The sequence below is a fragment of the Rasamsonia emersonii genome (genome assembly GCF_000968595.1).
Source record: "Rasamsonia emersonii CBS 393.64 chromosome Unknown ctg1118621760261, whole genome shotgun sequence".
Lineage (NCBI taxonomy): Eukaryota > Fungi > Ascomycota > Eurotiomycetes > Eurotiales > Trichocomaceae > Rasamsonia > Rasamsonia emersonii.
In genome coordinates this window covers 1-12805 of record NW_013563121.1, presented here as the reverse complement: position 1 = coordinate 12805, position 12805 = coordinate 1, and the positions used below count along the sequence as shown (strand labels likewise).

The following is a 12805-nucleotide window of genomic DNA, read 5'->3' as shown; positions in this document are numbered from 1 at the left end:
TATGTGTGGCGTTTTCTATGGCTTTTTCCAGCCTTAAAATGAGGGGTTTTTTTTTTATTCGACCTGGACGGACGTACTTAGCATGCGATTTGTGGTCAACTACTGGTGTTGCTTTGGAGAACTCTTGAGATTCAAATGTATTGTATAGCGAAAGACAAAATAGGCGGTGACAAAAGTAATCAGACAAAGAGCTTCTACAGTGTATTTCGCATGACTTCGAGACCATGCCTGTCTAAGATCGTAACGGTCTATTATTCCCCTCTGTCGGGTCACTAAATCGAGCGGTCCACTCGGGCCAGCCAAGGCACGTGGCCAAACGAGAACTAGCGGAGAGCGGTAATTTACTGATCCTTGGGGCCGGTATCATTAGCGTATTGCCGCGGTAATTAATTACAGACACCGACGTCATACCCATGGGGGAAGCAGGCTAAGCCCAAGTTGTCCGTGCCAATGATCGTCGAGCTTGGCGAACGTGCTGCTTGCATCCATTCAAGTCACACCTGCGGGCAGCAGGATATCTTCGTGTCCAGCTGCATTGAGCGCGACGACATCCGATAAATGGCGGGTTGAAAAGGAGAAAATAGAGAACAACTGGGACTGCACTGAATTGAGTTGAAATCCAAAGTCCTCGTCGACGTCGATTTCCAACCATGCCTCCTGCCAAAGGCCCGGAGTCCCCCCGGCGGAACCCAACCGTGCTCGTGCGTCCCCAAAACTGCTTGGAGGCCTTTCATACTGATGCCGTCTAGGTCACTGATTCTCGCGACCAGCAGCAGCAGCGCGCATCTCGCCGCCCCCAGCCAGCTACCCGTCTGATCACTGTTGACAATGTCCTTCAGTATGCCTCCGACGTGCCTTCCATGCAGCAGCGGCGACCTCCGCAACAACGACCTCAGATGCGGCCTCGCTCGCGCCTCTCTTCCTCCAGCGGCATTATCGGCAACCCGTCTGGTGTTTCAGCTGGAGCGGTGGGAACAGCAGGAAGATTGGCTGCGCAGGCTCGTCTGCCCCCACGGACCACCAAAGTCACGGAGAAGCTGGTCTTGCTGCCAGAGACTGAAGCGGAAGGGGTGAGAGAAGAGGAAGAGGAATTGTTGGAGGAGGAGCAGGTTGATGAAGAACTTGTCCAGAGACTGGCAGAGGAGCGGAATGAGGATCCCGAGACGCTGAGACGACAATTGGCGGCGCAACAGAAACTTCGTGGCGACTTTGGTGTTGATAATGACGTTGCGCCCCTGCTCGCCGAGGAGGAAGCCTTGCGTCGTCGTCGTATGCCGCCGGAGAAGGCTAAGAGCTACGCGGAACGACTTCCCAAAGCCCGTCGCGCAGAGAAGCTCGCTCGCGTCACGGCGTACTGCACGGCGCAAGCATACAAGATGGGGGCAACGACTTCGTTCCTCAAGGAGTGGCATAGCGCGCGAACAAAGCTTTACGATGACTGTCTCTACGTGGCCTACCAACTACCTCTTCTTCCCGGGCGCGGGGGGTACAGGGTTCGGAGTAGTCCTGTGCTGAAGGGCGCCGGTGGAAGGGTTGTGCTAGATGAGGAAATAGAGCGGAATGAGCGGAGAGACTATCATGAAGAGGACTTTGGAGAAGCGGACGAGCACTCAGTCGGTGGCAGTCGCCACGGTCAAGTGGGAGAGGGCGAAGACAGGGGAGACCGAAATGACAGCATGGCCGACCCTGGCAGGCAAAGTGAACATCAAGAAGGCGAAAGGGTGGAAAATGAAGGCGAAAGGGCCGCCAGCAACGAAGCAGATCAATCACCTAAGCCAAAGCCCGTCAAGCGGGTTATCCCCGCCAGCGTATTCAATATCGCCGAGATGTTCGTCTTCAGCTACGGGGTAGTGGTGTTTTGGAATTTCACGGAGCGGCAGGAGAAGGACATCCTGGCAGATCTGACCTTCTCTTCTTCCGGCACGACGGGTCCGCCCATCTCCCTGGCGACGATGCCGTTGCCGGAGGAGGACTTCGAGACGGAAGAGTTTCATTTCGAGTACTCGACGGAGATTTCACGGCCACGTGTGTACAACGATATGATTACGCTGCGCAGTGGTGACCATATGATCAAGCTGGCCATCAGCCACGGCATCGCACAGAGCACGAAGCTCTGCTTCTTTGAAGAAGCCATGGCGAAGGAGATGGCCGCGGCCAAGGACGTCCCACGGAGGCTAGCAGTGACGGGGAAGCTAGGCATGAAGCGCGACGAAGTGTTCCGAATCCTGGGCCGGCTGTTTAAGAGTCGGGTGGAGGTCAACTTGTGTATGTGCAATTACTCCGTGAATAATGCATGTGGTACTTACTAATTTTGACTCATGAAATAGCATCCAACATGCTCGACGTGCCCAACTTCTTCTGGGAGAGCGAACCGACCCTGTACCCGCTTTATATTGCCGTCCGCGAGTACCTCGAAATCAAGCCTCGCATCCAAGTGCTCAACGAGCGGTGCCGCGTCTTCCTCGACCTTACAGAAATCCTATCCGACTCGATTGCCGACAACACCATGTCTCGTACGTATATTCCTTCACTCGTCCCTGCCCCCAACCCCCTTGTGATTATTCTTTATTACTACGGGCCAAGACTAATACGGAGTAATATCTCCAGATCAAACTTGGATCATCATCATGCTCATCCTCATCTCCATCTTCGTCACCACCTCCGAAGTCATCCTCCGCTTTGGACTCCTCTCCAGCATCCACGCCGCGAACCCAACGACCACGACATCCTTTGGCGCCAAACTTGTGGCCAACATCTTTGGTCGATCTACGTCTGCTGCTGCTACTGCTGCTTCGTCATCATCCTGCGTGTGCCCAACGATGTTTCCCGATCCAACAACCACTGCAGCTCTTAACGCGAGTAGTAGTAGCAGCAGCAGCGGTATAGGAGGGGCACTCTCTATGATGGGTATGTAGGACTGAAAAAAAAAGAAAAAGAAAACAGAGAGAAACGAGCGGCAAGGAAAGGTCTTCTTTCTTATTTTCTTTGAATTAATTAATTACAAATGATTATTGGTATGTATGCATGTATGTACAAGTATGCACTGTACAGTACAGTACTATGCACGCTATCTTTTATTTTTGTTTTCTTTTTGTACTGTACAGTACAACTACGCAGTGTAGTGATTAGGTTAGTATGTATGAAAGGGGAAAAATTAATGTCGACTTTTTCTTTTGTTACTTACAGTGTCGATCCGATCAATCGATCAAATTACCTATTGAAAATGTGTCCACTGGGAAATATTTAATAAAACAAAGGAAATGTCTTTACGGAGGGGAAAAGCAAATAATAAATACACTCAATTAATTAATGAGCAGGAGAAAAAAAAAAGGAGCTCAAACACAGAAAGGAGTATTATTAGGGGTAATAATAATAGTAGTAGTAATAATAATATCAAACCATATACGTGGAAGAAGCAACATGACAAAGATTAACACAACAATACACAAGAAAAAAGGTGAAACAAACCCAGTACCCAGACCCCGAAACCCCCCAAACCCAGACGCAAATCCTTTTTTTCGCTCTATCTATCCTTCATCCTGGTCATACGGCTCATCAGGCAGGAGAAACAGAGGACAAAACACTGGAACACACCGCTCAATCCGGACTCCATCCAGTGCTAATGCTCGTGGCAAAGGGTTCCCACGTATGTCTCTTGGTATCTCGACAACAATAAAACAAAAACAAAAATGCAACATTGAACATGCGACCAAAGAAATAATGCTAGGGGAAATTGACAATAGACGACGGGGGAATCACCATAATAAATCAAAAAAAGCAGACAGAATCAAGCAGTCTGGTACAGCAGAACTATACACGAATCAACCACTAAAAGAGCGTCGGTCATGCACGAGTCTCAGACAGGGAACTCAAACCGTAGTGGTCCACGAGTTATCACCAACTCTTGGCTTCATTTCGTAGTTCTCCGGCTCTGTGCTGCCGGGCCTGCGAATGGTCGAGTTTGGAAAGTACATGTGAGGAGGCATGGCGCCCGAGTAGGCCGGTCCGTTTGGCTCTGGGTAGCTGTAGTCATGAGCAGATCCCGGCGATGGGATGCTACCGTGCGAAGGCGACGCCCATCCCATATTTGTCATATGAGGGCTGCCATTGACGCTGTTCGGTCGATGATCATTATTCGCTGGGGGCTCAAGTGGCTGCGGCGGTCCATATCCGCTGGGATGCGAGGTCATCGATGGCCGGGCATGGGGCGCGCTGCCATAGCTGGAGAGGGATGGGGACGTTGCTGTTGGAGAAGCTCGAGGACTAGCTTGTTGGAAGTCTCCCCGTACATGAGGCGGTATGGATCCGTTTGGCACGTAGTATTCGCCATTGGGACGGAGCACATTCAACGGCGGAAGTTCGCTACCGAGCGACATCGGAACCTGCTGCGCAGGTGAAGGCGTGGACTGGGTAGACGCAGTTTCAGAGTAGACACCCTCTGAAGGTCGCGCCGACCGCTCCTTGTTCTGCCTCAGGTTGGCCTCCGTCTGAGCTGCAGCCTCCTCAATAGTCCCAGTGTGATGATTCTGATGACGTGTGAGTGTCGTGCGACGCGTAAAGGTCTTTTGGCAGTTCGCATATGGGCATTTGTACGGTCGTTTTCCCGAATGAATTCGGCGGTGTCTGGCTAGAGAGGAAGAGTCACTGAAGGGCTGCAACATGACCAGTCAGTAAGAACTTTCCAATTCCATTTGATCATTTGGAGGCACAACATACCTTGCCACATCTCTCACACATATGAGGCTTCTCTCCGGTGTGAACACGAATATGCACAGTCAAGGCGGACCGTTGGATGAACTGTTTCCCACAGCCCGGCCAATCGCACGCATGGGGTCGGACACCGGTATGGATGCGCTCTAGGAATCGAGTCAGCCAATTGTTCCACAGGCCCAGAATCTGCCACGGACGTGTCACTTACCATGACGGGCCAAATCACTGCGTCGAGCGAACCCTTTGTTACATGTCGAACAGTGAAAAATTCGAGGAGCTGGTTCCGGCCGACCCTGAGGCACCTGGGGTGCGGCTGGCATTTGTTGTGGGTTGTTCGGGAATCCACCGGGCATATACGCGTTCGGCATCACCGGAACCCCATTGTTGGGATGGGTCACTCCATGAGGAGGCATGGTGGTCATCGGATGAAGAGGGGGAGGATTGGAAGGGTAAGACATGACGGGGTGGTCCCCTGCTTGAGAGGTGGGCTGTTCGGAACTCATTTCAGAGGACGTTTGAGTCAGGTGGACGGCCTGGGCGAGTTGTTGTTGCAATTGTGAGTCTGCAGCTATGGCAGCTGAAGCTTTTCTGTTCAGTATGGTCGTGATCTCCATGTCCTGCCTCAGCAGGCAGCTGGGAAACCGAAGTCAAGACTGTCCACGACGAGCGGAAGGACCAGTGATGACAATAGAACCTTTTCTTTCCTCCCAAGTCCGAGGTATCAACGGTGCGATGGTTTGTCGGCTGCGTATTATGCAGTTGACGGTCGAGTCGTGTTTGGATCAGGCGACGATGGCAGAATATCGGTGAGCGGAGCACGAGCTGACTAATTCGACGCCGCCTCAAACGAACTGGAGGAGCAAGTTAGACTAGATTGAGCGCGACAGATGAGATGCAGTCTTTTCGAGTCATTCAAGGAAGGCACGTTGCAAGATCCGCCCGGAGAAGGAGGGGCAAGTCTCGATGGGAAGACACCGGATACCAAGAAATTGTATCGTGACTTACTTTGCTTTTCAGCCTCGCGGCAAGAGCCAGAGGGAGAAAGGAGCAACTTGTCCGAAGAAATTGTCGGAAATTGCCAGATTCTTTCACCAGACGAACGGGATGTGAGTGGACGAGGCGAGAGCACGCGTCGCTCGGCTTCACAAACGCCCCGGGCCAGCAGTGCGTGTAAAAACCAGCAAGTCACTCTCACACAGCGCGTCCAAAGTCACCGAGTTGCGTTGACCAACTGATGACTCTCCGGTCCGGTACGTCACGGTACGTGTCTGAAGAATTCGAGTCCGAGGTGTAGCTGGTTGTAGAGGTCGTCAAAGGTGAATCGTGAACACGTATTCTACAGGATGTCCGTCAGCAAAAATTTTCCAAACGAGATGCGCGATGAACTGTGGGCTCGTGCTGCGAATATTGGATCACCAGCAGAGCGCGCTCAGTCAACAGATCGAAGGAGCCAGGCATCGCAAACTGGCGACCAAGACACGCGCCACAGGCAACCCCTCTCCCAAGGCGGTCGACCCCACAGTCAACAGCTCTGGGAGAACGGCAGCTCCGGTTGGGGAACGGTGGTGCAGGTGTTGTTGTGGAAAATCGCTCACGCCACGAGGGCCAAGGCGGAGTGGCAGGGATCGCAAGCGCGCGGAGAGGCAGCCAAGGGACACATACAGGTATTAGGAGCTTGGTTTTAAGTGAATTGCGAATGTCGTCGACGCGTAAGGAACCGGGGGGGATGGCCGTGAGAGGGCAGTTGGCCGTGGTGAAGGGAAAAGCGGTCGTTGAAGAAAGGATTTCGGAACCGGAGAAAGTGACGGTCGAAGGACAAAAACGGTACTGTACAGTACAGCCGACGCGACGAGGCCCAGCACAGCCCCCAACAGAGGAAAAAAAAAAGGATTATTTTTCAAGCAAGAACGCCAGAATGCGCAACGCGGGACTCGAGATCAGGAGAATGTGGCAGGATACGGCCTTTGCGGCGGCTCCCACTTTGCCACAGGACGAGCTGGCTGGTATGCTGGGGTGACAGTTTGGCACGAGCAGGAGTCCGGGCGCACGACTGTACTTATTCGACTCGGGCCCACGCGCATATCCACCCCAGGAAGCAACGTCTTGTAGCCGTGAAATTACCACGGGGGATGCAGGTCTTCCACGTTTCCACCAGCGGTGTCTTACCGGGCCAAGCAGGGCCACAGCCAGGATATGGAGCTGGCGGCGCCAAACGGTCGTTCCCTCAGCGCTCCCCACCCCGGCCTCCCGTCCCGACGGCCAGCAGTGGTGGATACGGGCCAACGCAGATCTGAAGATTCGGGCGGTCCTAATGACAGTGATTGTCGCTGACTACAGCCTGGTGACAAGGAAAGGCCCTATTACCCTGCACAGCGCGATCGTGCTGGGGTCGAGGGCTCGTTGCTACGTCCACGTACGCTCTTACCACAGGCCTCCGGAACGGCACCCAGCGTTGTCGCAGCTGTGCGACCTGGCCAGCGCTGAGTTGATCCCCTACTCCGTACAGATGGGAGGCGACATGACTCTGCGGCTGATACAACCCCGGTGGCCTAATTGTGTGGCTCACCACATAGTCTGCGAGCTTAAACGCTGCCCGTGCGGGAGGCCCTAGCAGGCTACAACATGTGGCGTCCGCCCAAGGCCAGAAGCGGTCCAAATCTGCTGTTGCGATCCCCCTTATTTGGGGTGCTGATCTCACACCGCAAGATGCTGGTCTCCTCGCTAGTATCAGAGGACTATCCTGTCTCCTGCGTAATAATTCGAAAGGCCATCGTCGTGTCACGAATCACGGGTAAGAGGATGTGCAGTGGGTGGGACGGGTTTGCCTGCAGCTGCTCTAGCCTGGCTGGTGGATGCGCCAAGTAGGCTGCGGGCCTCGTCAGGGCCTTCGAGAAGGGTTTTGGAAGGATGTCAGCCTCCAGGAGGCGGCTATAGCGTGCTATCGCCCATAGCCGGAGGCCCTGGGCCCTGGCCGCCATCCATGGGGTGCCGCGTAACCAGATCGGGATGCTGGACCCGCTCGCAAGGGGCTGGCGGCGAGTCGGGGACAGGGCTCCGTGCGCAACCTGCTGTGATCGTACGTGCTGCTACGGAGGAGAGGATGCAGAAAACGTCGATTGACGAGACATGCGTCTTGTCGCGTGGCATTAATTATGTCGTGACAGCTCTCGCGATTCTGCTGCCCAGTGTGCGAACGGCCGGAATGCCTCTGGCACTACCTTCCTGATCGAGTCTGCATAGTCTCCAAGATGAAACTGGCTCTGAAAGAAACGGGCTAGTGCAGGTAGCACGCTTTCCGAACAGGGATGGAGCCCGCTCTGGTCAGCAGCCCAACGCAGCCTCTGGCAGTCTCCTCGTGTGAGAGATCCAGCAGTTCGTGGCAGCCTACGAGTTTCGTACAGCGCTTGCGACAAATAGAAATACCCAGGTGTTGTATGGCGTATTTGTCAGCATAAAAAGGGGATGTTGAACCTTGAGGGGTGTTGAGGACGATGACAAAATACGACAGCAGTGGCGCGTGCGGATCGATCTGGGAGGGATGGACCATAGCGTCATGGAATCCCGCAGCGTTCTAGAAGGCTATCCTTGATCGGACCGAACCCGAGATCATCGAGAATAGGGGTACGAGATCATCCCGGGTGGTCATGACAGATCGTCCTTCACACGTCACGACAGTCGGATAATTTCGAATTGCGGTCAGGATGGGAAGCATCCACTCGTGATTGCATTTCCCTTTTTTTTTCTTTTTTATCTTCTTTTGTACGGAGTATTTGGGGGCCATTCCCCCCTCCAGATCTGCGGCCTGCCTTCTGGATCACCGTTGCGCTCTGTCCACCTCTTCCACGAGGCCGGACGGGAGGCTGAAAGGGGCAGGGCATGACTCCACGGTCGGGCCGTCCGAGAGGCATGGCATGATGGCATGGCAAGGGCAAGGATTGGGCGCAGGATGGGCTGAGCACGCTTTGCTAGGGCGTGCATTAGCCTGGTTTCGAACCCTGCGCAGCCGCCCACCGCAGCGCATTGGGCCGTGGCCCAGCAGCCGGCGTTCCAGAAGCCTTCTAGAAGCCTTCTAGCGGCCTTCCATGGAGCACACTAGCCTGTCGATCGCCAGGGGTGGGTGGGCCCGCATCACACGACTCGCCGCAACGCACCACTCACGAGTCTAGCCTCGGATTTGGCCCCCGCCAGCACTCTCCTTGAGGCACGCCCCGTGACGCACGGGAGTGCCCTACGTAACTCCGTCATGATGTGCCGGCAGACCCGGAGCCTGACCTGTCTGTCGTGTCTGTGCCTTAGCCCTTGAGCCCTACAGGGCTGGCCACGGCTGCGTCCATACTCTGTATAATAGTACTGTCAGACAAGAACTTTTCGACTCAGCAGTCCAGTCACCTCGTGATCTGTACAAATTAAACTAGTAGCAGATGCAGAAAGAATAGAATACGGAGTATGGAGTACTCTGTATATGAATCAGCAAGTCATCGATCAATGAATTAGGTCGAAGACGATCATGTAGGGTGGATCGTGATGCATCAATTTTATTACTTTACCCTTGCATCCCCTCCCACCACCCCTTTTTCTAAGTGGGAAAAAAGTGTAAAGAGTAAACAAACAAATTTCCTCAAGTACAAAGTGCAGTACATTTCTACAGAGTCGCTAATAATGAGTAACTAGCTCTCTTGTCCCAGTCTTGATGTAGACTAATAAATATTCACCGCCTCAACATTCAACAAAGATTCTTAGGCTACTGTACTCCGTACTTAGTCCAGCTACTAGCCGCGATGCAGAGGTACGTATGCACGGAGTAATAGGCTACTTAGGTAGTTAGTCCAGCACTAATACTAGTATATACTACCGATTCACACTACGGAGAAATTGGGAATACGGAGTACGGAGTAATAGGTAGGTGCCTACTCAATATTAGGAGATTTAGGACAGGGGGCTACGACACTAAAATCGTTCTACGCGTCTTCTAGAAGGATCTTTTTTTTCTGACCCACTGATTTTATTATTACGGAGTACTCCGTAAAGGTTATTATTGCTATGATTAATTTCATTTTCACTTTTCATTTTTTTTAATTATTGTTATTATTACTATTTTTTTAAGCTTTCCTTCGTAATTTCGGTCCGCCTCTCTAGACAGGTAGATATCTTATTCTTGGTCCCTGCAACCAAGACTTACTTAACAGAGTATGGAGTACATCCGTGTGGAATATGAGAAGTAAGCTCTGTGTCGCGTGGATGGCCATACCTTACCTTATGTATGTGCCTAGTCGGTTCCTCCACACATCACGTGTGGAAGCAGTGGAAGGTCCATCATTATTGAAGCATGGGCCGTCCTTTCAATACCTAGCTAGGTAGTTTAGAAGGAGCATCGCTGTTTACGGAGTACACACAATTGCTTGACAGCATAACACATTGCTCAAGATTAAGATTAAAATAAGATATCCTGGTCTCCTTTTTTTGGGAAAAAAAATAAGGACTGAGTCCTAAACCATACACCACAAACAGCAAGGTCAAACTGTCAATGATATAATAATGTCTTGAGCACCATTTATCCTCTTTTTTTTTTTGGCAGTTAAAGCAAGGGAAAGTCAAATCAGCAGATAGATACTGCGTGGCATCCTTGGATTCAATTCAACGTCCACCACTTACTTGCCAGTGTTGACGTCAAGTTGCTAGCAGCTTTACAACCTTCTTTCTTGTGCCCACCACACCTTACAGCCTATATTATATGATTCATATCAGTAGTGTCTCACCCGTATCATCCCATCCTTCGAGTCTATATTACTCCACTCTCCAGCGTGCTGAAAAAAAGGAACTGTGCCGTGAGGTGCGACATGCAAGAAAGAAAGGTGTTGTTGTCTCTTCACAGACAAGGACATCTGTTAGAGTCAGGCTTCAGATTGATTAAGATACCGTCTCCAGGACTGCAGAAACAATTCTATCTGATGGCTATACCTAATAAGCACTTCCTGAAGGACTGACTCCTCCCTTTTTCTTTTCAGCTCTCCCTCTCTCTGTTGTCATGGCATTGTTGATATTGTTCCAGTCCTCTTCTTCAGCTCAACACAATCAACGATCTCTTTTATGGGCCTATGGCAATATAGCGAATGCAGGCTTCGATAGTTACAACCACATTCTTTTCCAAGGAGTTGTCAGCCCGAGCGCATGAACCATGAATGAGCTATTCTATAAAGTATAGTACAGTACAGTACATACAGTAATCCTGTAGCGTTTGTTCAAAGTGCTATACACCCTTTCTTACAGCCCAGAAATAATTCCCCCAGTCCTCCCCCCCCTTCACCATCTTCCACCCCCAGCCCGGAATGTAGACCACACCCGCACACTTCCACTTCATCCCCTGGAGCGCCTCGCTGCCTGCTCTCCGTGCGGTGCCATCCTTGGCCCTCATCAGCGCCTCCTCCACCCAGCCGCGGAGCTCGTCCGCGTTGACGAACTTGCTCCATTCGTGCGTGCCCCGCGGCACCACCCCGATCGGCCACGGCGCCTCGGCCACGACTTTGTTGACCACGTACGACGGAACCGTCCGCGCGATCGTGGACCCGATCAGCCATCCCCCTGGGCGAAGCAGTCGGAGACAGTGTTTCAAGAAGGTAAGCGGGGAGGTCTTTGGGTCGACGTGCTCGATGACTTCGAAGAGGGTGATGACATCAAAGGTGCGATCAGCAGCAGCAGCAGGAGATGATGATGATGATGCACTGCTCGTATCTTCCGTAGACTGCTCCGACAGCGCCTCGACGGTCGTGTTCTCATACCGGAAGCGCCCCGAGCGCATATGTTCGAAGATGGCCGGATCCATGCGGGCATGATCGCGGGCAATTTTAATGAGGGTGGAGGACGGGTCAATTGCGAGGATGGACGCGGCATTCGTGGGCGATACAGACGACGACGACGACCGGCTCAGCGGTATCGTCCTCGCGAGGGACTCTGCGAAAATGCCTCCTCCGCACCCCACGTCGAGATAGCGCAGTCCCTCCGACGACGCTTCTGAACCATTCTGTTTTTCCGGCGACAATTGGCGCGGCGGCGCGGGGGAAGACTCTGCCAGACACTCGGCGATAAAGTCGTGCCGGAGAGGATTCATCAGGTGCAGCACCCGCGACGGACCCATCGGATCCCACCAGCTGCTGGCGAGTCCTGAGAAATGCGAAAGCTCATCTGCCGAGACAGAGGACGCGGGCGAGGAGGAATGGTGTCGTACAAAGCGAGCAGACCGACTGGTCGAGTTGCGGAAGAGGGAGGAGGAGAGGTTGCGGGCAGCGGCCCGCAGACACGACGGATTCGCCATGAGCAGTCGTCATAATAAGTGAACTATTAGAATTCAGTTGCACTGGGCCGAATAGAATATTCCTGGATGTCAGCCCGAATCTAGGTTATCACCTGAAGTAAATAATGTAATATCATGCAGCCCGTCGGAATGTGCCTGTCAGAAGCTAGGCAGCTCACTTCAATTCACATAGCCAAGTCGCACAGTACTAGCTAGAAAAGCTCTCATATCAACGACGCCATGGCTGCAGCTGCAGTAACTTCAAAAACGAATATCAGTATCCTGTCAATCCAGACAGAGAAATAATGGCTTCAAGTGAAGCAATTGCAATTGCAATTGCAGCGGGCGGAATATTCGGAGTTTGTCCAGCTCCGCAAACAAATATGCCAAGACTGGACGCAGTCCGCTTACCGAATACGGATTTACGTTATGCAAAATTTGGTGCAGTCTTGGCACCCCAAAAACCTCAAAAAAATTGCAACTTTTGTATCGGAAGCCCTCCAAACCACCAAAATACTGATTTTTCTCACCAAATCCCATCGATTTTTTACTGAATTTGTCATATCTGAGGTTCTTCTGACTTTCTAATTAGGAAATTATAGCCTATGTCTGTGCCGATATCGAGATTACCCCCGTATCGCAGAAAAAATGGCATCCGAGGCGACCAACTCTCCAGAATCCTCTGCACCCCAACCTCCAGCAAACGAAGCAATCCCCGGAGCTTATAGATACCCTCCTGAGCGTCCTCGTCGCCGTCTAACGCGTGGTTTGAGTCCTGTAAAGCGTGCTCAGATATTGCGATATCTC

The 12805-nt window shown here is 52.3% G+C and overlaps 5 protein-coding genes across 5 annotated transcripts; 2 read left to right on the top strand and 3 right to left on the bottom strand.

Annotated features, from left to right (window-relative positions):
* Nucleotides 1-650: 650 nt before the first annotated feature.
* Nucleotides 651-2989, top strand: T310_5232 (YagE family protein; the record flags this gene model as incomplete). Its single annotated transcript, XM_013471892.1, has 5 exons — nt 651-701; nt 750-2265; nt 2328-2513; nt 2608-2907; nt 2937-2989. 5 exons carry the CDS (start codon nt 651-653, stop codon nt 2987-2989), a joined length of 2106 nt encoding a protein of 701 aa, XP_013327346.1.
* Nucleotides 2990-3869: 880 nt separating this feature from the next.
* Nucleotides 3870-5324, bottom strand: T310_5231 (C2H2 finger domain protein; the record flags this gene model as incomplete). Its single annotated transcript, XM_013471891.1, has 3 exons — nt 3870-4652; nt 4717-4856; nt 4919-5324. 3 exons carry the CDS (start codon nt 5322-5324, stop codon nt 3870-3872), a joined length of 1329 nt encoding a protein of 442 aa, XP_013327345.1.
* Nucleotides 5325-6053: 729 nt separating this feature from the next.
* T310_5230 (uncharacterized protein) lies at nt 6054-7936 on the top strand (the record flags this gene model as incomplete). The annotated part of the gene is made up of 5 exons (XM_013471890.1): nt 6054-6374; nt 6551-6713; nt 6846-7123; nt 7284-7501; nt 7576-7936. 5 exons carry the CDS (start codon nt 6054-6056, stop codon nt 7934-7936), a joined length of 1341 nt encoding a protein of 446 aa, XP_013327344.1.
* A 521-nt stretch (nt 7937-8457) lies between these two features.
* T310_5229 (uncharacterized protein) lies at nt 8458-8955 on the bottom strand (the record flags this gene model as incomplete). The annotated part of the gene is made up of 2 exons (XM_013471889.1): nt 8458-8802; nt 8869-8955. 2 exons carry the CDS (start codon nt 8953-8955, stop codon nt 8458-8460), a joined length of 432 nt encoding a protein of 143 aa, XP_013327343.1.
* Nucleotides 8956-10795: 1840 nt separating this feature from the next.
* T310_5228 (3-demethylubiquinone-9 3-methyltransferase) lies at nt 10796-12019 on the bottom strand (the record flags this gene model as incomplete). The annotated part of the gene is made up of 2 exons (XM_013471888.1): nt 10796-10894; nt 10976-12019. The coding sequence occupies 2 exons, from the start codon at nt 12017-12019 to the stop codon at nt 10796-10798; spliced, it is 1143 nt and encodes a 380-aa protein (XP_013327342.1).
* Nucleotides 12020-12805: the final 786 nt, after the last annotated feature.